At 53.5% G+C, this 23,948-nt stretch overlaps 6 protein-coding genes across 6 annotated transcripts; 3 read left to right on the top strand and 3 right to left on the bottom strand.

The window, feature by feature from the left end:
* Positions 1–693: 693 nt before the first annotated feature.
* Positions 694–2,226, top strand: B0T23DRAFT_319890 (uncharacterized protein; the record flags this gene model as incomplete). Its single annotated transcript, XM_062835148.1, has 2 exons — positions 694–969; positions 1,033–2,226. The coding sequence occupies 2 exons, from the start codon at positions 694–696 to the stop codon at positions 2,224–2,226; spliced, it is 1,470 nt and encodes a 489-aa protein (XP_062691354.1).
* A 1,718-nt stretch (positions 2,227–3,944) lies between these two features.
* Positions 3,945–8,693, bottom strand: B0T23DRAFT_443038 (Sfi1 spindle body protein-domain-containing protein). The gene is made up of 2 exons (XM_062840841.1): positions 8,359–8,693; positions 3,945–8,258 (listed from the first exon to the last, which is right to left on the bottom strand). Exons 1-2 carry the CDS (start codon positions 8,573–8,575, stop codon positions 3,964–3,966), a joined length of 4,512 nt encoding a protein of 1,503 aa, XP_062691353.1. The 5' UTR covers positions 8,576–8,693; the 3' UTR covers positions 3,945–3,963.
* An 868-nt stretch (positions 8,694–9,561) lies between these two features.
* B0T23DRAFT_381183 (uncharacterized protein) lies at positions 9,562–10,165 on the top strand. Its single transcript, XM_062837252.1, has 3 exons — positions 9,562–9,833; positions 9,909–10,004; positions 10,097–10,165. The coding sequence occupies exons 1-3, from the start codon at positions 9,762–9,764 to the stop codon at positions 10,115–10,117; spliced, it is 189 nt and encodes a 62-aa protein (XP_062691352.1). The 5' UTR covers positions 9,562–9,761; the 3' UTR covers positions 10,118–10,165.
* On the bottom strand, positions 10,166–13,849 carry B0T23DRAFT_359320 (putative isoleucine--tRNA ligase). Its single transcript, XM_062836223.1, has 2 exons — positions 11,456–13,849; positions 10,166–11,398 (listed from the first exon to the last, which is right to left on the bottom strand). Exons 1-2 carry the CDS (start codon positions 13,584–13,586, stop codon positions 10,290–10,292), a joined length of 3,240 nt encoding a protein of 1,079 aa, XP_062691351.1. The 5' UTR covers positions 13,587–13,849; the 3' UTR covers positions 10,166–10,289.
* A 673-nt stretch (positions 13,850–14,522) lies between these two features.
* B0T23DRAFT_359316 (uncharacterized protein) lies at positions 14,523–16,095 on the top strand. Its single transcript, XM_062836222.1, has 3 exons — positions 14,523–14,902; positions 14,992–15,476; positions 15,576–16,095. Exons 1-3 carry the CDS (start codon positions 14,740–14,742, stop codon positions 16,038–16,040), a joined length of 1,113 nt encoding a protein of 370 aa, XP_062691350.1. The 5' UTR covers positions 14,523–14,739; the 3' UTR covers positions 16,041–16,095.
* Positions 16,096–18,797: 2,702 nt separating this feature from the next.
* On the bottom strand, positions 18,798–20,225 carry B0T23DRAFT_318808 (uncharacterized protein; the record flags this gene model as incomplete). Its single annotated transcript, XM_062835091.1, has 2 exons — positions 18,798–20,030; positions 20,076–20,225. 2 exons carry the CDS (start codon positions 20,223–20,225, stop codon positions 18,798–18,800), a joined length of 1,383 nt encoding a protein of 460 aa, XP_062691349.1.
* Between the last annotated feature and the right edge of the window lie 3,723 nt (positions 20,226–23,948).

The raw sequence follows: 23,948 nt of genomic DNA, 5'->3' as shown, positions 1-23,948 counted from the left end.
TGATGGAAAGAGGACATGTTTGATGCATGAAACGGGCGTGGGACAAACGTCAAAGATCTCCGCTTTTTGCAGATTGCTCCACCGCGACCTATCGACTAGTTCCAAACCTTTCCAATGCTAGACCCGGACGTTCGGGGGAACGATGGTCTATCTTTTTTGAGTCTTGGGAAGCGGGACTTGGGACTTGGGACTTGAATGGAGACGGGTGGGAGGGGCGACGATTCAAACTGACTGGGTCCGGGTCCCCCGTCGTGCGTTCGTTCCCTTGTGTGCCTGGACACTCCTCCCGCCTACCTCCACATACATACAAGTCTACCCCGTCGGCCGCGGTCGAACGACGGAGCTGAACGTCGGTGCTTCAGGTTTCGCGACGAGCTTAACAGGGAAAGATTCAACATACATACACACTGCAAGCGCGAAATCCCACGCTCCTGCTTCTTGCATCTTGGAACACAAGGAAATTCTTGACAACAAACTTGTGTACCGCACCTTGCCCTGTTTTCTTCCTGGCTTTCTTTCTTGGATACTCTTTTCCCCGCTGGATTATTTTCTTCTATTTTATTTTTTTCTCTTACACCCACCCGACGACGACCCTTGGCTTCTCCCCATTTTCTCGCCCGCCACATTACCGCAAATCTTTGATTACACATTCAACTAACCTCTTCCGGTCTTTCTTCTCTCTTCACAGGGCCCATGATGTCGGCCGGTCCTGCTCACCACCAACTGCCCATCACCCAGGCGCAAATCCAACAAGAATCACACCGTCGCGAGGCCGTCAACCACCTGGCTAAGCTCCGGAGTCGCAAACCTACCGACAAGACCCTACCCGATGGCGTCGAAGAGACTTTGGTGGGCGAGGGCGATGTCGCTGTGGCTTACAAGAAGCTACGCGATTTCGAGAGGCGGCTGGATGCTACCATGAGTCGCAAGAGGTTGGATATCGTGGATTCGGTTAGCAGGAATGCAAAGGTATATACTGCCTCTTTTTTTTGCTTCCAAGGAGGTTTGAGCTTGACTGACACCACTCAACAGCGGTACAAGACACTCCGCGTTTGGATCACCAACACCGTCGAAGACCAGTACTGGCAGAATAACAACTTCAACGTCGACAGCTTCGACTTCCCTTCCAACCTCGAATCCACATACCGCGTCAAGATCGAAGGCCGACTACTCGACGACGAAGACGAGATCACAAAGGACGAGGAGGATGGAGATAAGATGGACACAACCGACGACAGCACAAAGACAGCAACAAAGTCTGGAGCGAAACCCGTCCCCGCTAAGCCCGGCCAGCGCTACCGCTTCTCCCACTTCTTCAAAGCCCTCACAGTCGACTTCGACCAGCCCACCGCCTCGGGCCGTCTGCCCGTCGACACCACCGCGATAGAATGGAAGAAACCCGAGCGCACGCCCGCCGGTTCCAACCTGCCCGCCTCGGCCGACTTCGACGAGCTGACCTTCAAGCGCCACGGGGACGAGAATGTTAACATCACCATCAACCTCTACCGCCACGAAGACCCGGAGCGTTACGAGCTCTCCCCCGAGCTATCGGACGTGATCGATATGACGGAGGCAACCCGCCAGGAAGCCGTTGCCGGCTTGTTCGAGTACATCAAGTTGATGAAGCTACAAGAAGACGACGAGAAGCGCAACTTTCGGTGCGACGACCTGCTGCAGAAGCTTATTGGGAGAGAGTCGGGTCACATTCCCCAGCTGAACGAATACGTCACCCCGCACTTGAGACCACTGCCGCCCATCAAGCTCCCTTATACCATCCGCGTGGACCAAGAATTCCATTCCGCGCCGGACGCCCCCAAACCGACCATCTACGACATCCGTGTCTCCGTTGACGACCCCTTACGTTCGAAGCACTTGGTGCCGTTCATCCACAACCCCTCGTACGCTCAAACGCTCCGCGAGATTCATCAGCTAGATGAGTCCCTGGCGGTGCTCATACAAGCCGTTGGCGACTCCAAGGCCAAACATACGTTCCTGACCTCCATGGCCAATGACCCCGTTGGCTTCGTCAAGAACTGGTTGTCAAGCCAGAAGCGGGATCTGGAGGTGATTATGGGCGAAGCCACGAGGGCCGGGGCGGCGGTGGAAGACCCCGTGGGCGACGAGTGGAGGAGGGGTGGAAAGGGGAGTGTTTGGGATACGAGTAATGCGCGGGAGAGTGTTAATGTGCTATTGAGTAAGCAGGGTTTTACGGCGGGGCATCGCTAGGCGCAGGACGGTGGAGAAATGGAGATGAATAGGAGCAGGGAGAAGGGGGGTGAGGGAGGGAATGTTGGAGGAACTGGACGGAGGAGTAGAGATAAGAATAAGAATAAGAACGAGCATGCTAGGATTGACTTGGAATCAAAAGCTACCAGAGGACCAAGACTTACTTGTATACGCAATAGTACTGGTGTCGTCACTGGTAATGGAGAAGAAGAAGAAGAAGAAGAAGTTAAGGAGATTGTGACATTCAAGTCTGTTCCCAGAAGACTGTTGGTGGACTTTGAAAGGGACAAGAGACGGAGACGCAGAAGGGAGTTACGGAATTCCGAAGCGGACAAGTCAGATTCAGAGTCAGAGTCAGAAACAGAGTCAGAAACAAAAGAGACATGGAAGGAAAGGGAAATACGAGTAAGAGGAGGGTAGCTTAGCTTAGCTTAGCTTAGCTTAGCTTAGCTCAGCTACCTTTGCAGCCCTGAGCGGAAATTGCGTTTGAAAGTAAGAAAGTAGGAAATTGTGAAACAAGCGACTTGATGCATACATACTTAGGTGATGGAAAGGTGATTTGGCTTTGGATTGGATTGGTTTTGGTTTACTTATAGTTTGGTATTGGTTTCTTCAAGTAGAATAGGTAAGTACCTAGATTGAGTAGGTAGAATGAAATGGACGGATAGTTTGGACACCCAGGTACTTGTAGAATGTCGGGTTAGTGAAGCGTACCTAGGTAGGTTAGGTTAGGTTAGGTTAGGTAGGTTAAGTATAACGTTGGATGCCGGTGGATGGATGTAAAGGATGCAAGTATAGGATAGGTGCAAGAGAGAAAAGGAGAGAAAATGGGTCGTTTTTTAAGATTGTCACTTTCTCTAACCCTTCATGTTTGTTTTCATAAGTTAGCACATAGAGGTGAAGGTAGTTTGCTTACCCAGTCGGTGCATAAATCAAACTATCCTACCTACGTAACGTTCTTCTACGCATTGTAAAGTCGTGGAGAGGGAACCAAAGAAGAATGCGGTTTGATGAAGTGAGTTGTTGGTTGATTACTTAGGAACGAAAGGTTGTGAGGAGTCTTTTACCTGATGGACATGGCGGGATGTCATGACTTAAAGTGAGGAATGGACACACCACCATTGCACTAATTGACTTCACATCGTCATCCAGGCAATCAAGCAATCAAGTGATCTGTGATGGTGACACAATACAATACAATAACTGAAAAAAACATCGAAGCACTAGACAATTTACTTCTCAATTGATTTTGATTTTGTAATTCTGTGATTGATTCCCAGGGGTATATGCGTAACCTATCCAACTGGTTGCTAGCTATTCTACCATGTTACCTACCTCTACCATATCATAACGTAGAGGTAGGTAGTGTAGTCAGGTAGTCAGGTACCTTGCTACAACAATACCTGATCAACAAAACAACAAACCACCACGTACGTACGTCCAAGGAAGGGAGAACGACATGACCTATACACCACCACACCAAAACAACAACGACATAGATGATGACAGCTAGTGTCAGCCAACCAGTCAGCCAAGGATACATGCCTTCTTCTGCTTTTGGACACCTCCCCCCCGGGCCCTTTTTCGCTTTTTTCATCATTGCAACCGACAACGCCTTGCTCTTGGCCATCCGTCATTTTCTCGATTCCTCCACAGCCTACCTATCCAACACAATATACTCGACATCACACTCCCTTTAAACCCTCATCAACCCAAAAGAAGCACAGTCTAATGCAATCACCCCTCAGCACTCTCCTCTCGTATATCACTAAAAAACACCCCCCTCTCCCTCTCCACTCTTTCCCGATCAATCCACTCCCTCCCCCCTCTCAGGATTCCCGACGTATTGCCCACCCCCACCCCCGTAGCAGCAGCACTAGAGGTGCTAGGTTCCGCATACACTCTTCTTAACTCCCGTTCTCTTGGACTAGCGAGGATCGCGGACGGGGTACTGGTGCCGACCGACATGGAGGTGGAAGGGGCTGTTGGTGGTCCTTGAAAGGGCGGGTAGTGGTAGTTGTTGTGGTTGGATGGGGGAGGAGCAGTGGAAGGGCGGAAGAGGGATTTGCGGGCGTTGAAACGTTCTGGTCGGTCTGGTCTTGAGGTGCCGTGGTTGTCGTCTGTTGTTAGGGTGGGTTGGTACTGAGAAGAAAATACCGTAGTGCTCTGCGCCTGCGCCTGCCCGTGCACAACCGGCGGCGGCACAATCGGCGGCACAGACTGCGACGCATGTCGCCCCAGAGGCGGCGCTCGCCTAACTCTACTAGGCGTGCTCATGAACCCTGGATCGTTAATGTCTAAATCAGGGAGGAACGACTCCTCGTCGTCGTCGTCGTCGTCAAAGTTCATCGGTCCCAGGCCGCCGCCGACGCCGCTGAGAGCACTAGCCTCTGCTGCTAGGGTCTGGCTTGCCCGAAATGAGGAGCTGGAAGGGTTATTCCGCGCGTTGACCAGCCGAGCAGATAAATTCGTCGGACGCATGTCCGAGCTTCGGCCTGTTGTTGGTTTTTGCTCGATGGGTGCTGCTGATGATGAGACCATCGGAGTCTCGGGTATGGTGGGAGCCGCGAGTCTACTGGCGGGTCGACTTGCTGTGCGACTTGCGGGGCGGGAGTAGGAAGCAGTAGCGGGAGGGTCGGGGTTGGGGTGGTATGGTTGATAGCCTTTTGGTACCTTTGGTGGTGGTTGAGCGGGTTGCTGGGCAGCTGCTGATGGGGGAGCAGATCGGATAGGAAGCTGAACAGACTGTCTCATCGGTGCTGCCGAAGGGAAAAGAAACGTCGACCGATCCCTCTCCCTCTCCCGCTCAGGCGGCATCTCCGAATTGACAAACCACTGGCTAACACTATTGCCAAAGTTTGCCGCAGATACATCACCGCTTCCCCTTTCGCGGTCCCGATACCGTCCCCCCATATGCCTCACACTCCTCCTCGAACTCAACAACGTACTCATCCTCGGATCAAGCATACTAAACTCTGCCCCCATCTGTCGTTCTCTAACCACAGCCCCGGGATTGACAACCGCCCACCACCCCTCCAACACGCCCGCCGCCATCCGCCTCTCCTCCCTCTCCCTCAGCGCCTTCACCGCATTCCTCTTAGCAACCAAATGCAGCGCCTCGTGCTCCCACCTCTGCAAACACCCCTTCATCGTCCCCACGGCTTCCCATTCTTCGGCGTCCATTTCTGCCTCCCTCATCTCTGCCGCGCTGTCCATCCAGTTTTCCAAGTAGGTGTCTAGCTCGGCATCGGCGGCAGTCTCCCTTATCTCTTGCGCTCTCCGGGCAATGGAAGACCAATAGCCAAGAGTTTCGTACAGGTCCGAGTGGTTGTGATCGAGGTGGAGGGCGTCAGCGTCTGCTGACAGGTCGTCGGCTTCCAAGAGGGCGTTGAACCAGGTACTCAGACAGGACTGGGCTAGGGAGATCTTGTAGGAGTGGCGAAAGGAGCGCAGGGATGTCATCATTCTTTCGCGACGGGCTTGTTCGGCCAAGAAAGGCCAGCGGTCGAGGACAGAGGCGATGGTGAAGCGCTTAGATTGCTTCGAGGCTTTGCGGGCGTAGTAAGCATTGCGCGTGGTGGAGGAGACGAGGGCTTCGCGCCATCGGTCCAAGCAGGGCTTGGTGGTGCGGTAGAGGCAGATGAGGTTGGCGTTGTGGCGGGGGGTGAAGATGGCGTTAGAGGCGTCGAACCAGGTTGAGAAACACGAGGAGAGGAGGTGGTCGGAGTAGAAGTAGTCAGCTTCGGACTCGGAGCGTTGGCAGACGGACAGGGAGGTTTGGGTGGCGTCGAGCCAGGTTGAAAGGGTGGATTTCTTGGTGGTAGAGGCAGCGTGGTGCTGGAACAAGGCCAGACGCTGCTCCAAGAACCAGTGAGTTAAAGTGTCTTCGAGAGTTTCTTCGTCTTCGCGAATATTCCAAAGTTTCAGCTTCAGCTCCAGTTTCCAGGTGTCCACGGGGTTAAGAAGAAGCACGGCGTCAGCCAGCAGACCGTCCCGCCGGGCGTACTCGGCTTCTTCCTGCCAATGCTCGAGACAGTTCCACTTGAGCGTGCGCTCATCAGCCGCGCGAAACTTTCTAAGTGTCCGCAACAGTCGGCTCTGCTCGTGCCAATCCGCCAGGATAATCTGACAGTCCCGTGTAACCTTGTACCCTCTGCACTTGTACCCCGTGTACCTGAGATCCTCGGCCTCTTCTTGCCAGATATTAACCGCCTCGTCGAGAAGGAGTCTCTCATCCAAGGCGATGGCCACCTCATGATCATCCTGGACATCCTTTGTCCTCGAAGTCCAGTGCGTCAGACTCCCCTTCATCGCCTTGAACACGGCATAATCATCCGCCACCCTCCCCTTTTGCAGCCGATACCAGTGCATCAACCCTTCCCTCATCGTCTCCCTTTCCTCCGTCTGCTCAGCAACATGCCGTCTAACCTCCTGATGAAGCGCCACGGCCGTCCACCTTTGCAGCGCATGGATCAGCACAAAGTTCCTCGCCTTTGTCTCGTCCTGGATATGCTGCGCCCTCCAGGCATCGAACGCCCTTTTCCGTACCAGATGCCGTCTCGCAACCGCGGTACGGTCCAGCTCCTCGCGTGCTTGATCCTGCCAGAAATTCAGCATGTTCTGAATCGTGAAAACCTCGTACACCCTCGTGGCGCGCCGCTCCATCCTGTCAACCCACGCTTCATATTCCGCTTCTGCCTCGTGGCGCTCGCGCTCTTCGACAACGGCGATCGTTTCCTCGAGCCATATCTCCAGGACCTCGGTCTTGATGTCTTCGTCGTCGATTTGCGTCGCGAGAGAAAGCAGGCGGTGATGATCCCGCTGGATCCGGTTAAAGTGGTCGTGCCATGACGTAAAGGCGTCGCGGAGGAGGAAGGCGTTGTCTTCGGTTCGGAACATGCGCACTTTTGCTTCTTGGTATTCGGGGTCGAGGTGTGGTGGACGCGTAAAGGCATGGTGGTGACTGCTAGGCAGGGGCTCGTCTTTGGTGTTGACGGTGGTGTCACTGGTTGCGCGATGGAGTTCGGAGAAATCGGTTCGCGGGGATTTGTGGTTAAGGTCAGTTTCGCCTACGGAGGAGAAGGATATGGGCCGTGGCCGTTCTTTGTTCGGTCTGGCGTAAGCGGGCAAGGCGCCGGCGGCAACTTCCGCATTGTCGTAGTGATGCGGTGCGCCGAATACACGAGGGATGTGTTTGACCTTGTCCAGCACGGGGTTATGCGGTTGAAAAGGTCGTCCATCATCGCCGTACTCGCGGACCGAACTCTTGGACCTCGAAGCCAATTGACTCCTCCTCCCTTGGCCTTTCTCTGGTGACCTCCCCCTTCGGTTCAAGAGCTGCTCCCTTTCTCGCTGCTGCTGTTCCCGTTGTTGCGCCAGCACTTCCAGTCTCCTAGCCCTCTCGCCCCTAAGCGTGTCCCCAGGCAAGGCATTGGGGTCCGTAAAACTCGCCGACCGAGCCCTTGACCGAATCGGTAGTCCTCCAAGCGCAAGCGGTCTCGAAACGGAACTGTGTCTCCTTTTCGGCAGTAACCGTCGTAACTTGATATCGAGTTCGCCGCCCGTCACGTCCTCGTCGTCATCACTAAAGACTGACGAGAACCCGCCCAGCGATCTGCCCGAAACCGAGACACTCCTCGACCTGGATCCAGCAGCCTTATCCCGCGCCGTCCCCAACCCCCCTCTTCCGCCCGCTCCTGGTGGGCCAGCAGGCGACTGGTCCCGACTCCTCCCTCCCACCACCGGACTACTAGGCACATACTCCAACATGATGCCCATACCCGCTAAGACGGCTCGAAACCGATCCAGCAAACTGGTTTCCCCTTTCGAGTTCGGAGCGCATCGCTGGCCCCCAATCTTAAAGATAAGCCGCGAGATATGCGAGGGCGCCTGGTCCGGATCTGGGTAGCCATGGGCGGGGAGGATCTGTTCGGCGGCTTGGAAGAGCGCGTTCGTGGGGAGCCGGTCGCGCTCAGGCAGGGAGGGGAGGATGGACTCGGCGAGGGTGACGATTTCGTGGAGGAGCTCGATGTCTGTTGTGCCCCCGGGTTGCCTGTGTTAACTGCTGGGAAGGGCAAGAAGAGAGAGAGAGAGAGAGAGAGAGAGAAGGGGAGATGGGGAAAAGAAGCGGACCTTCATTAGAGTAGTAGGGCTCATTGCTGTGAGCTTGCGCTTGAGCTTGTGGGGGGAAGCTGGTATTGGCGTTGGCCTTGGCACCGCCATTGTTGTTGTTGCTGTTGCTGATATTGGGATTTCCGAGTCCGGCCTGCTGTCGCGAAGAGGAGGATGACTGTGGTAGCCCGGCCCTGCCATCTCGGTGGTGGAGGGGCAGAGAGGATGGAGGCGGCATGTGAGAGGGCGCCGCCACCTCCAAGGCATGACTATGGAAAGCCTAATCCCGACTCTGGTCAAAGCACGGTGTATGCGCCCTCGTACAACGGTTGGATAGGCGTGGGCAATTTGTTGTATTCTTCGCGACTGTTGAATGCCGTAGTGTAATGCTAAGCTTATAGGGCTCTAGGGTCGGTAAGTAAGGATGCGACTGCGACTGCGACTGCGATGGGCCGAAAAACTGGCGATGTTGTGCTAGGCCGAGAATCGAGAGCGCGCTTGATGATAACAAAAAGTGGTCTGGTGGGTTGTCGCAATTCCAATTCCAATTCCAATTTCACTTTGACGACAACGGACACCCTTGGGTATACAAGACAAGGTTTCGTTTATCGGGCATTCGACTGGGAAAAAATCACCATCACCGGCCGGAGGTTTCGAGATGAGCAAGGCAAATTGGGCAAAAGCTGCAGAGGTTGCGAACGGGGATGTGAACGTAGGTATCGACGGGGGTTTTCGCTGAGATGGAAGTTTTGCGATTGCGGTTATTGCTGCTGGTGCTTCTTCCCGTCGAAGCGGGAGAATGTAGTGCAGAGGTATCGCAAGTAGCGTGGAGTTGGTGGTGGTGATGCAAATATGTTGTCGTGGAGGAGACACAAACACGCACAACATGGAACGAACTGAGATGCGACCGCTGGACGGGCAACCAACCACTGACTGCAGTGCGGAGAAGGAACCTCAAGTGGAAGCAAGGGAAGGGAGGAAGCCCAATGCGATGGAGACGCGTGCGCACGGCGGGCAGCGGGAAGAGCCCAGCATTGCCCGGTACCATAAAAGGTGCAGGCTGTGATTACCAATGCTAACAGAATACAGCTTCAACTGCTGCCAAAGTTGTTAGTCTAGTATCAATTAGACGCACTGCACTGCTTGGCGCGCTGCCGCTAGTGACGGGAACAATAACCTGAGCTAGTGCATTGAGATCAGATGAACGGAGACCTCAGCCATACAGGACTCTTCGGCCTGAAGCAAGGTATCTTCCTAACAATAAACTGAGTGTGAAGAGAAGGGGAAGAAGAACGCCAACGTCACGAGTGTCATCGCCTCCAAAGCGAGGCTATCTACATCGAGAATCTCCCAGTCAACCACTACACCTGAATCACACCTTCTCGTCGAGATCGAAAGACAAAGCACTTAGACGGAACGTCAACATGCAGCCACCAAAAACCACCGTCCGTCCCATCCAGCGGTTTGCCTCGGCCGTGTCCAAGTGCTCCGTCGAGGTAAGAGTGAAGCTATTCCCATGTCTCTTCTTCCATAAACACTCAATCAACTGAAACTGGCACACCCACACGCAGTCCGCCGCCTACGGCAAATGCATCCTAGCAGACTACAACTCCGTCCACAAGGACATGTGCGTCAAGGAGTTTATGCGCTTGAAGGATTGTTACTTGGTGTGTACTTCCCCACCTTCATTATTTACTTGAACCACTTCCTCAAAGGGGGGCAAAGCTGACATGATGGTAATTCACACACACACACACAGTTGGCCGCCAAGAAAGCATAGCTTACCTAGTCTGCCTCTAGGTAAACCACAAGACATCAAGTACCAGAAATCTTTTTTGAACATTTCATCATCCATCATCCATCATTGCTAGTCTATCCCACACATGTTTTGACTCGCTTGAACTTTTCCCACGTCACATCGACAACCTTTTCTACTTGTGTAAACTTTAAACTTAAAGCCTCAACAACCTCAATAAGAAGGTAGCCTTGCCAACCTCCTGCTCCTCCTCCATAATGATGCCCTCCTCCTTCTCCGCCGGAATCTTGCCCTCCACATGCGTCACCTCGTGCTTATCCAGCGGCCTCCTGAGCGCCTTCTCAATCATGGCCATCTGCGTGTCAAACACCTTCTCAATACCCGTCTCCTCGGGGTCCGCCGTCACCTTGTACTCCATCTTGATATCGTCCGTCGGCTGGAGACCGGCCTTCTTGCGCAGCCTCTGCACACGGTTGATGATTTCACGCGCCAGACCCTCCTCCGCCAGGCCGGGGTAGATCTCCACGTCCAAAATGGTGAGCACGTCGTTGTCCGTATTGGTCTCGAGGTTCTTAGAGCTGTCGTCCTCCTTGAGACCGCGCTTGACCACCAAGTCGCCCGCCTCGAGCGTGATGCCGTCCACAACGAGCTTGCCCGTCTGCGTGTAGGCGTGGGCCTCATCCGAGGTGACCGAGGGAAGAGCCTTCTTGACGCGGCCCATGTCCTTCTTGAGCTTCTTGCCGAGCACAGGCCAGTCGGCCGAGACCGAGTACTGAACGCCGTGCTTGGCTTCGTCTGAAGTGAGCACCAGGTCGCGCACGTTGAGCTCCTCGGTAATGTAGCCCTTGAGCGACTCGATGTCGGCAAGGTACTGCTCGTCGTGGTGGATGACAACAAGGGTCTTGAGGGGCTGCTTGAGACCGACCGAACGCTTCTCGCGCGAGTATCGGGCGAGCTCGATGACCTTCTGCATGCGCTGCACGCGGCGCTCGACGTCGGGGTTGTAGAGCTCCTTGCGAACCTCGGGGAAGGGGAGGAAGTGCACGGAGCGGGGGTCCTTGGCCTGGAGCTCCTTGGGAATGTGGGGAAGGAGCTTGAGGTAGATGGTGTCGGTAAGGAAGGGAGTGAAGGGGGCGAGGCCACGGCAGAGGGTGAAGAGGACCTCGAAGAGCGTGTTGAGGGCGTGGAGGGTGTCGTTGAGACCGTTCTCACCCTTGAGACGCTTGCGGTTGAAGCGGATGTACCAGTTGGTAGTGTTGTCGATGAGCTCGAGGAGGCGAGGGACAACAGTGTAGAGGCGGTAACCTGGACGTAGTGTTAGCATTGAACTTTAACAACAAAAAAGGGAGGGGAACGACATACCCTTCATCTCCTCGTTGACAAACTCGAGCAGGGACTGGCACGAAGCAAGAATCCACTTGTCCATCACGTTCTCGTTGGAAGACTCCATCTTGGGGTCAAACACATAGTCGACGTTCTCCACCTTCTTGAGGAGAGCAACCTGGCCCTCGAAGAACTTGTACGAGTTCCACAGAGGAAGGAGAACCTTGGCAACGACCTCCTTGACACCAGCCTCCTTGAAGCGGAGCGGCTCGGCACGCACAACAGGAGAGTTGATAAGGTACAGACGGAGGGCATCCGAACCATACTTGTTCATGACAAGAGTAGGGTCGGGATAGTTCTTGAGACGCTTGGACATCTTCTTGCCATCCTCGGCAAGCACGATACCGTTGACGACGCAGTTCTTGAAAGGAGAGACACCAAAGAGGTGGGTACCCAAGACAAGAAGGGTGTAGAACCAACCACGGGTCTGGTCAAGACCCTCGGCAATGAAGTCACCGGGGAATGACTTTTCGAACTTCTCGACGTTCTCAAAGGGGTAGTGCTGGGAGGCGTAGGGCATGGAACCAGACTCGAACCAGCAGTCAAAGACCTCCTCAGCACGCTTGAGGACACCCTTGCCCTGCTTGCTGGGGATGGTGATGTGGTCGATCTTGTCACGGTGGAGATCGGTGATCTCGCCCTCGTAGCCGGAAAGCTGCTTGAGCTCCTCGATGCTGCCAATGCACACAATCTCCTCGCCGTCGTCGCTCATCCACAGAGGGATGGGAGTACCCCAGTACCTGTTACGTGAGACGTTCCAGTCACGGGCGTTGGCGATCCAGCTGGCGAAACGCTTCTCCTTGACGAACGAGGGGACCCAGTGGGAGCCCTCAATGTTCTTCAACATCTGGGGGATGATGTCGGGGATGCGGATGAACCATGAGGGCACGGCCTTGTAGATGAGGGGCGTGTCGGAGCGGTAGCACATGGGGTACGAGTGCTTGAGCTGAGACTCGACAACGAGCTTGCCCGAGTTCTTGAGGTGCTTGATGATGTGCTTGTCGGCCTCCTTGACGTGCATGCCGGCGAAATCGGAGACGCGGTCGGTGTAGTGACCCGTCTCGTTGACCGGGTCGGGAGGGGGGCGCTTCTCGGTGACGATACCCGCCTCGACGGCCACGTTGTAATCGTCCTCACCGAAGGCGGGGGCCTGGTGGACAATACCGGTACCGCTGTCGTCGGTGACGTAGGTAGCGTTGAGGACCTTGAAGGCAACGTCCTTGTACTCGTCGTAGAAGTAGTTGAAGGGGGGCTCGTACTTCCAGCCGAGCATGTCCTTGCCCTTGATCTTCTCGAGCACCTTGAACTTGGCCTTCTTGGGGTCCTTGTAGAGCGTCGTCAAGAGCTTCTCGAGCAGGATGTAGTTCTTTCCGCTCTTCTCGTCGGCGATCTTGACATATTCAAAGTCGGGGTGGGCGGCCAGGCCGGTGTGGGAGGGCAGGGTCCAGGGCGTGGTGGTCCAGGCAAGGAGGCAGGTGTTGGGGTCCTCGATCAAGGGGAAGGCGACGACGACGGCGGGATCGGTGACGTCCTGGTAGTTCTGGTTGGCCTCGAAGTTGGAGAGGGCGGTGGTGAGGGCGGTCGAGTAAGGCATGACGCGGTAGCCGCGGTAGACCTGGCCCTTGTCGAACAGCTGCTTGAAGACCCACCACTCGGACTCCATGAAGGTCGGGTCCATGGTCTTGTAGTCGTTGTCAAAGTCGATCCAGCGACCGAGACGCTCGACCGTGTGGCGCCACTCCTCGCGATACCTCATGACGATGGACCGGCACTCGGCGTTGTAGTTCTCGAGGCCAATCTCCATGACGGCGGCCTTGCCCGAGATGCCCAGCTTCTTGTCGATCTCGTGCTCGATGGGCAGGCCGTGCGTGTCCCAGCCGAAGCGGCGCTCGACGTGGAAGCCCTTCATGGACCAGTATCGGGGGATGATGTCCTTGATGGTCGAGGCCAGCAAGTGGCCGTAGTGGGGGAGGCCGGTGGCGAAGGGCGGGCCATCGTAGAAGGTGTAGAGCGGGTTGCCCTTGGACAGCTCGACCTGGGTCTCAAAGGCCTTGATCTCGCGCCATCGCTGGATGGTGTTTTCCTCTTCCTTGGGGAAATCGATCGACATGGTGGGCGGACGTTGAGAGTGGCCTGGGGTATTGGGTGTTAGTTAGCTAGTTTGGTGGTGGTGATGGTGATGATGGTGTCTCTTGGTGTTGAGACCTTGAGAACGGAAAGAGTTTTCCCCAAGTCTGTTGTTGATATGCGCTGCTCTCTACTTGAGTCGCAAACAGACAGACTAGCTATGTGACAGAAAAAAGAGGGGTTTGGAGCAGTAGTGTAAGTAGTGTATAGACAACGGGACCTGACTCACCTCTATGTACGTTCCTGTCGCCGCGAAGTGTCGGGGAAAAAGGCAGACGGGCGCGCGGGAGTGTGACTCGTTTGGAGAAAGTCGACGGACTTCTTCCAAGTGGAATTCCAGAACAATGCGACCGGCCGCTGCGGATTGGTGGTGGGGGGGCGGGCGGCAATCCGATAGTAAAACAGAGGGGCAAGAAACAGATGGGACGGGCGGTTTGCGGGGTTCAGTTGGTGTTGCTGAGATACGAGAGACATCTTTTGCTATTGCAAATGGGGTGTGAATTTGAGTACTCACTAACACTTTTACATTTCTCTCAATAAACGCATCGTTCCCGCTGTGTCCCTGCATCCAGGCACTCTCTCAATCCAATGTGTCTGTTAGCTGGATACTTCTGATACTCCAAGCACCACCCTTTTGATTCCGTCTCCAAAAGTAGAAGGACTCACTCTTTAATATGGCTGAATGGATGGAAGTATAAAGTTAAATATACGCCATCAGTGTCTTAGTATGTAGGTACCTACAAGTCATATTCCATCAGACACTTGATAGAAATAAGGAGGCGTGGATTGAAAGTGTAGAGACACCCCAGTCAGGCTGACCAAAGGTCGTGGGCTAACAAATATACCCGCATGGGAAGTGCAGGGCCTGAGCTTAACAATTTCCACTGGCCAGACCCCTGGACATGCATCCATCCAAACACCTTGTTGACCACCACTCCGTCCCGTCGCTCTTCGATCCGCTTCGTTGTCGCGACACCAACCAAGTCACGACCGACGGCCCGGACTCCTCTCACTGTTGTTGACTCTCCGACGCTTTCCTCCCTTCCTTGGACAACACACACATCATACGGCACTCTACTACTCTCGACGCCCATTCCGACTTCCACGGTACCTACCTCTACTCATCCAAGACCAAAATGTCATTCCTCTTTGGGAGAGCAAGGACAAGAACCAACGTCAGCGATCTGCCCCGACAAGCCCGCGAACATGTCGTCAAGCTCGATCAGGGTCCCCAGGGAAAGGTGGAGGAGCTGGCCAAAGTACTATCACAAATGAAACAGTTACTACAAGGGACCCATGGTATGTCATACTTATACCCATATCGATATCCTATCCAAACCCATATGTGTCCACCGGTGGTTGACTGACCAACACTTTGTCTACACCAGAACAAGAAGCGTCCCTCGAACACCAATACCAATTGGTCACCGGCATGATCGAAGAAGACCTCCTGTATCTCCTTGCCATCAACCTCTACCGCCTCCCCTTCGACTCCCGAAAAGACACCCAAGTCATCTTCTCCTACGTCTTCCGCTTCCGCCCACCCAACGCGCCCGCCCGCGCCGAACCGCTTGCCCTCGCCTACGTGGTGGAAAGACGGCCCCAGGTCCTGATTGAGCTGTGCAAGGGCTACGACCACAAGGAAAGCGCACAACACGCGGGTACCGTTCTGAAAGAGCTCATCAAGAGCAGTGAGGCCGCCACGGCCGTGATTCTGCACGACGACGGCGACGAGCCAGGGTCGAGTGCGCGGGGAGTCGGGGCCATTGATAGGAACAGGAAGCAGACGGGCAACGGGATATTTTGGTCCTTCTTTGACTGGATAGATAGGGGCTCGTTTGAAGTGGCGGCTGATGCCTTTACTACCTTCCGGGTATGTGTTTCTCTTTTTTTTTTTTCGTCTCCCCTTGACCCTCCCCCCTCGGCCCTCTTTCGGCATGATTCACTAACAAGGCAAAATGCAATGTTGCAGGAACTCCTCACAAAACACAAAGACCTAGTCCCCCACTACCTCCAAACTAACTTTGACCTTTTCTTCTCCAAATACAACTCCATTCTAATCCAGTCCACCTCGTACGTCACCAAGCGCCAATCCATCAAACTCCTCGGCGAGATCCTCTTGGACCGATCCAACTACAACGTCATGACCGCCTACGTTGACCGCGGCGAGCACCTCAAGATCTGCATGAACCTGCTCCGAGACGACCGCAAGATGGTCCAGTACGAAGGCTTCCATGTCTTCAAGGTGTTTGTCGCCAACCCCCACAAGAGCGTGCCGGTGCAAAAGATTTTGTTGATGAATCGAGAAAAGTTACTGCACTTTTTGAGTCACTTTCTGGAGGATAGGACGGATGACGAGCAGTTTATTGATGAGAGGGAGTTTTTGATTAAGCAAATCAGGAATATGCCGCCTACGCCCGTGGTGCCGCAGCGGTAACTAATTGGTCTGATTTGTGGAGGGGGGAGCTTGCGGCTTACGAGTAGAGGGGCGGTGGGGGAGAAAGGTGTTGTGAATAATGAGAGGAGATGTAGACGGTTTGGTAATGGCACAGCGGGCGTTTTTTCTCTAGTTTTTTCTTCCTTTCAACTTTGTTTTGGTTGTATATTAGGTAGGCGATGGGATGGAATCGGAACTGGCATGGACTGGAGGGATGGATGGCATGGGCGGAACATGAGTAAAGTAAAGTAAGGTACCTAATCATTATTAGATAACGAACTTAATGAGAATCAAAGCATCATACTCCATCCCAACATCCGTATTTCGCCCGGTGTTGCTTGCTGCGGACACTGGATTCAGCTGGGACCAGTTTCGCTGCCGAGACAAATCCCTTACACCCGTAGACGGCAAGACAACATCGAGGGCAGACACTGTGAAATAAGATTCCATTTTGGCAGGGTATTCGGTGTAAAAATGGTCGTTTGCCTTTCTTTTGAACTGTTCAGAGGTAACTTTAACAAAAGCGGAAGCCATCCTGATAATCTCCCACCGGTTCGATCCTCCCCTTGCTGACGCGAATTCCCAGGCAAAATGAACCCTTCGACCAATGTGTACCTATCCAAACCACAACTGAACCGAATCAAATAAACACCAATAATACGACATGACTGAAAAAGTTGTGCCCATATTATCTCTCCAACATCTCATGTCGAACGGTAGGCAAGTAAACAAATCTATTCTTCTTTTTGGTTCTATCTCCCCTTACACCCAACTACCTACCCAGGTAGTGACCAGTCCCACAGAACAGACACTGCACTATTGTAGGTACCTACCGAGTCAATCTGCAAGTTACCCTGCCTTGTCCTCTCAGACCTTCAGGTAGTGTAAGGTACAGAAAGCTCTTTCTCAGTGATAATGATGATGTTGGCCGTCATATTGATGACCAGGAGGGTCGGAAGAAAAGAAGAGAAAAGAAGGAAAAAAAAAGAAAATTAAAAAAAAAAGAAACAGACAGGCTCAAGACGTCATTCCTGTCCTCTCTACTTGCTTGATCCTGTGCTAATGTGCCTGTATCTGCCCTGTGCTAGAGAGGGGCTTGTTGGTGAAGCGGCCTGCAGAGGTAACGAACCCATAGCGAGTTTCGTGCAAAAAAGAAAAAGAAAAAAAAAAGAAAACAAAAAAGGATCCACTGACGGAGACCTAGAGCTATCTAGGTATCCAGGTAAAAAAAGCTGAAGAAAGAAGATGAAAAGATGACTCCCTGGCAGTGTAGACACTGGATGACACCTACCTCTAGGTAGTACCCTGCATGTACTCAACTGAACTGAAACGTACCTACAGGTGAAAAATCATTGCAAATTTGAATGTCAGTATCAGGCCTGATCAACTGGATGAGGATGGACTGAAGATCTAGAGCTGAAATGTCACCCTTGCCGTGCCCATTCCTACTACTTCAGCCTTCGCTACCTATGTCCCCGGTGACAGAAAAACGTCTACGGGATACATGTAAGGCCCGATGGGAATGTCGAGGTGATGTGACTAACAGTTCCGTTGCTGGTCTGCATGCGCATCTCCCAAAAGATGAATGAACTTTACCGCCACCGGTTGCCAAACCTGTTATGGACAGAGGGCTATGTGTTGTGCGGATGTTGTGTAGGTAGGTATGTTTCAGCGTCCACCACCTCGTGGTGTTGCTGTACTGCACGTCCGGGCTGAGGTCCGAGCAACTTTGTGGCTTGGCCTTGATTGGACATTGTGGATGATGAAAGAGACTGGGCGTAGACGGCAACGCGCAGCTTGCCCTGTTACGGTCTTGGGATACGAAGCTGGTGGCTGAGTAAATGTTGTCGGTTGACCCAGAAGATTGATGGAGATGGAAGTACAACCCACCGAACGACCGCAGGTAGTTTGTAGGAGGGAACAAGGGTTTGATGTGTTGTGGACGACGGAGTGGCTGGATGAGATGGTGATGGAAAGTAGAAGTTTTTATCAATCTTTCAGCTGATCCGCTCCCGGAAGACAGCCTCCAAGGAATCGAATACGACTCTTGTCACCACGTCTTTGCCAGGGAGGTGGAGATCTTTTCCCTCAAGCATCCTCCTGTAGCTGGCCTGATGTACCTCGAGTGGCGACTCCCAGACGACGTTGACACTCTTCAAAGGCTCATGTCGGCTTTTAACATGGCCGATGGATATCGCAAGGCGATCCTTGCCCACCTCAAAGGTTCTGGAGTGGTGAAATGCCCTCCACAGAGAGTCTTTGTTGAGAAAAAAGGCGGCTGGCCCTGGGGGTTGTATACTGGCTCCCTTTCACTTCGCATCAAGCAGGAGCGTATTTTGGCCTTGTTCATTCAGAGATTTGGCGTGCCGTACGGATCTGCTCCTCCCCAACTAGTGTCTTCCTCTGCTGACTGCTGTTTTTTCTTTAGCAACCGGTATGCTTGCTCTTGATGGAAAGTAGAAATCTGTAGTGGTGGGTAGAGGTACCTAGCTATTCGTACATGCATGTGTGTACCTATGAGAAAAAGAAAGAGATTGTGTCTTCGTCCATGTCATCAAACCTTGTTCCTATGATAATTTGTTCGTATTCGTGGCTCATTGCTATCCCAACCTGCCATCAAAATCATCACCAAGGTAGCGTTTCCCAGTGAGGTTGCTCGACCAGGTAGGTAGGTAGTTTCCCTCCTCGATGGGTAGTAATTGTGGGCAGGATCGATCTGATTGACAGTAGCAGCAGCTGCCAACAACTGTTGCTGGTTCATTGCGGTTGTCGCTGCCGCCGCTGGGTCAGAATCCGAGAGCCATTAATAATGGCAGAGACGTCGGATTCCGGACGGATGTGACGCAGGACGTTGAGAAAACCGTTGTCGTCGTCGATTTCATGTCCATTGTCGACGACAATAGGGGAGTCATCAATATCCGCCCACATCTGCCCCAGGGTTTGCTGGGGTTCACGTTGCTGCTGGTATTGCTTCAGCTCGGTGGCACTGACTCTATCCTGCCACACCAGCGATCTGGCCTCCAGACCAAACACAGCAGGAGCTCCCCGAGACGGAGCATGAACTTCACCACCCCCTGGCAGCCCCAGCGTCACCACAGAATTCTCCGCTGGGAGAGCTCGCTGCTGCTGCTGTGGCTTGGAACGTTGCCCCTGCGGTTTGCTGACCCGGTGTTGGTCTTTCGGCCTCTGAAAAGGGTGATGCCGTTGTTGATGGTGGTTTGACTGGCGCCACGCTTGCGGAGGTTCTCGTTGTCTTAAACCTGCAGGTTCATTGGACCCAGCCTGTCTGGGTGCTTCCTGGGGAGTCGGACCAACAACTCCAGCCACAGCACCACCGCTCCGTAGCTGGCTTGGCCTCACGATAGGGCCTTGGAAGCCGGTAACGGTGTTTTTCTCCTCTTGGAGAACACGCTGCCGTACCCGCTGTTGGTATTGGACTTGTTGTCGGAGCTGTAGTTGATGCCGGAGTTGTTGTTGTTGTTGGTGCTGGAGTTGTTGGAGTTGAAGCTGCACATGGTGTTGGACTTGATTCCCGTCGGAGGTCGAAAACGGGAACAACTGCTGCAGGCCAGTCGGAGCCCCGGCTGGAGCCACAGTCATGGCCGGAATACCACCACTTTCCATGCGACGCTCTAGCCAAATGACACAGACCGGAGCACCCCGGTCAACCCCAATGTACTTGAGGACAACGACATCGTCCAGAGACTCTGCAGAATCGAACCCTGGAACCGCAGGACGCTCCATCCGGAGGGCCTGCTTGTTGGCGGGGATCCCACCGAGGTTGGCCTGGAGCTCGAAATGTTGCTTGAGCTCAGCAACCGTCCAAAGAGGGTTGATACTCCCAACCACGCGTCCGGCATAGTTGGCTGTATTTTTGCAGGTGGCCAACTTGACGGTCACCTCTGCCGGCTCCTCACAAGGGGGAGGAATGGGCCGATGAGGCTGATCCGGCCTCTTTAATCCCTTCGTCCTTTTCTCGTAACCTTCATGCTGGCGGGGGGGACCGAGGGGGAGAATCGGGGAAACCGGATGAACCGGCTCAGAGAACATGGCCGCAGGCAAAACAGGGGCAGAACCAACGACCAGAGGTGATGGGCCCATGCCAGGACCAAAGAAAGGCGCGAGTTGGGCTTGAGGGTTCGAGAAGCCCACCACCTGCTGCTTGTTGTTACGTGTAGAGTACATTGTGGAAAGAGAGATGGATGTGATTTGAAGAAGGTTTTTTAAATTTGCAATGTCGAGTTGTTGGAGTTGGAATTTTGGTGCAGAGACTTCGATGTTGAGTTCGATAATGTTGGAGTTGGAAGATGGGTGCGGAGAGTTGACTCTGAAAGTGAACTAATGGAGTGAGAGGAGAGACGATGAGTTGACGAGTACCTTGGATCTTGGAAGGGAGCAGGGGGAGTCCGTTCTTTTATAAGAAATTTAGAGAGAAAGGGAAAAACAAAACACGTCTGTAATCAGACCTTGGCTGCACGTTGCCTACTAGTAGTTGAAGACAGGTATCACTGTTCTTTCTCGCCTTTGCATTGCATGGTACTTGACTGAGCGATTCCTTGGAAGTTGGAGAGAGCTTTCCATGATCTCTGCAATGCTTCTATTCATACGTGTCTATACATGTAGAGGTAGGCATGGACTTCATGCACCAGAGAGGCTCAAGAACAGTCGGAGGCAAGGTCGGACGGTAGCTTCCAAACAGTTCGGCGCTCATCGGAAGGAGCGATGGCTGATGAAAACTCGAGCATACCTCTACCTACCTAGAGGTAGGTACCTAGTCAAGCATCAGCCATCGGACAACGAGTCTTCCGAGCTACTGCCGTAAGGCAACGAGACATAAGGACAACTATTGAAATTCGCCGTTTCCGACTTTGCTGCACTGGATGCGAGCACATAGGTATAGAAACAACGCAAGTAGAGGTATCAAAAAGGTAATACGTCACCTCTAGATACCCTAGTACCTCATGTTCGCAGCCTTGCTTCGCGGACAGCCGAGTGTTCCGAAGCCCTCCCTTATGCGCATCTGCAAGGCTAGAATCTGCACTTCATCTTGAAATCTCTGCTTGACGACTGATCAGACAAACGTGTCAGGAGGAGGGGAAACAAAGGGTGCAAGAAAGACTGGAGCCGAGCCGAGCTCTACTTGTATGTTTACCGCCGAACACCGAGGGACTAACTAGAGGTATGCAGCCACCTGGCTGGTAGAAAGTAGAAACATGAATGATGAAGACATGAGCATCCTCTCTTCGCTAACAGTTGGTTTTGTTCCCGCATGTTGTCCTTTTCTTTTTGGTTTGCCCCCCCCCCCCCCTGATCCATGCACTTGACTGATTGGAACTGGTGTTACTAAGCAGCTCATAGAAGGTAGGTTTTGCATTCCAACAAAAAAAAAAAAAAAAAAAAAAAAAAAATCAAAAAAAAGGAGGTTTCAAGACCTCTTTCCCCGGTTCATCCCCTGATCTTTTTGTTTTTCTCACAAACCAGTGCAAAGGGGACCAAAACGTCGAGTGTCCGAGTCGTGTCGGTCGTGCTGGTTCTGGCGTCCAGATCTGGTGCACACGGGTCGCTGCACGGTCCAGTCATCTTAATGCACGCCTACCTTCAGGGGGTACTGCACCCTGATGGACGAACGGAGCTACCTAATGCTCGGGCCTCCAGTCGGTCGGGGGCCATAGGGCTCAGTACACATGCATATGTACCTAGGTATGCAGACATATACTATAGAAAAACTTTCTGGATACCTGTACACTACCTTGTGTAGGCATGTGTGCATGAGCAGCGTGCCTAGAGGAACAAATACTTCAGATACTGCAGCCGACAGACTTCCAAGTTACCAGGTAGTACACGGCATATCCCAGTTTTGTACCGGCCTTGCATGTGCCTACCTCTACCTGACCAGAGCAAGCCGTAGTCAAATCGAATTCAAATGACCAACTGTTCAATGCTCGCGTGTAATTTTCGGACTTCACTACATACCACTCGGCTGCTTCGGTACTGCTTCGGTACTGCACCCCAATACTAATACTGATGCCGCGCCCGGGATTGTACTGCATACCTACACGCATGCAGGCAATATACATACCTCTTACGTGACTGGAGATGTCGATTTATTTGGTTTAGAGGTTACGGTTGATGAGAGTGCGGTGATGAATGGGCCAGATCTACCTCTACGAAATCGTTCAAGGACACTGCAGCACACTCGGCACGGGACACGAGCAGGTGAGCATAGTTCATCTTTGCCAGGCGAGCAAAAAAATCACCCGGTCACCAGCCAAGATCAGTAAAGTAAAAGCAACAAGTAATTTGACACGTAGCCTGGTGAATTCCCATAAAGAACCCCATTGCCATCGTGGGTGCTATCATCTATCATCCATTGCTCTGCCGTTCTAAAGGGGTAATCGCATAAACTACAAGCAACCAAGCATCAAGCCATCATAGCAATCAATACCAACCGAACCGGAAAAAGCCCACACCCATAGACGTAACCGTTCAAACATGTTATCCGAACAGAATAATAAAACAAGAAAAACGAAAGCCAAGCAGGTATCATGACCAAACCATCCATCCATCTTCATCGTTCACCCGTCATCCTTCCCACCTCATCCTTCCCACCTCACCGTTCACCCGTCATCCTTCCCACCTCATCCTTCCCACCTCACTTTCCAACCTTTTTCCCCTTCTTCGGACTCGCCCTAGGAATCCCCGAAATAGCCGAGTCCTTGCTCATCTTACTAGCCTTGGACATCTTTGAACTCGCCACACTCATGACCGACGCACTCGGCGCAATCGACGGCGCGCTAACACTACTGCGCCCCGTCCTGCTCGTGCCCGTGGTACCAGTCATGCCCGAAATGGCACTACCCCTCTCGGTCCAGTCGTCTTCACTATCGTCGCCTGTTTCGTAGTCCGAGTAGTTGTCGTCTTCGTCATCTTGGTCGTGGTCCTGGCTATACTGGCTTTCTCTGTCGTCATCTCGACTGCCATTTGAGCGACCGGATCGAGCCGAACGAGGGCCGGAGCGGGAAGAGGAAGTGATGACCGTCGTGCCCTGGGAGGAGCGACGTAGAGTGGCTGTTTCGTCCGCCTCAGTTTCAGTTTCGGTTTCGTTGTGGTCTTCGTCGCCGCCGTAACGGGAAGAGGACTCGGTGCGCGCGTCGTCGTCGACGTGAACCATGTCCTCATCTGACCCGGAGCGCACATCAACTGGTGGAGTAGCGGTGTCATACCCCTCCTCGTCCTCATCATCCGTGTCCTTCAGGGAGACGTCTCTATCCTCTTTCGATAGACCACCATATCCCTTCGCCGTGGACTTCGAACTCGTCGTCGCCCAGCTCCCCTTTCTCTCTCTAGCCTTAGGTCTCGAAGTACCGGAAGAACCGTCATCACCATGATGAGCAGCTACCGCCGCCTTGACCGCCGCGACACCACCACCGCCAGCCCCGTTCCTAACGCTATTGCTGCGCTTGATGCTGCCGCCCGGTAGAGCTCCGCTGACCATTTGACTGAGTGACAGAATCCGTCTGTTAGACGCCGACGATCCCGCACCCGTGCCCATCTTAGGGGTTCTGGTCTTGGCGTTGATAGCAGCCATGTTGAGTGCCGACGTGGGCTGTCTTGACTCCATGCGTGAAACGACGCTGGGAGCGCGGGTGGACATCTGCGAGGGGACGCGCTTGCGGTTCATTGACTCCCGACCGACGCCCGTGGTGAAGCGCTTGCCTTTGGCCATGAGAAGTAAGCGTGAATGGTCCATGACTCCCTCGAGGATACGGCGCTCGAGCGTTTCGGCGCGGGTTTCCATCTCGTGGAGCTCTTCTCTTCGGAGGCGGAGGGCAGTGTCGAGGGAGGACAAGTCCGCCGTAAGTCTGGATTTCTTGCGCACCAGCTCCTCTTGCTCCCCGCGGAGCTCAA

Source organism: Neurospora hispaniola (assembly GCF_033458365.1).
Source record: "Neurospora hispaniola strain FGSC 10403 chromosome Unknown B0T23scaffold_5, whole genome shotgun sequence".
Classification (NCBI taxonomy): domain Eukaryota; kingdom Fungi; phylum Ascomycota; class Sordariomycetes; order Sordariales; family Sordariaceae; genus Neurospora; species Neurospora hispaniola.
This window is presented reverse-complemented; position numbering and strand designations above follow the sequence as displayed.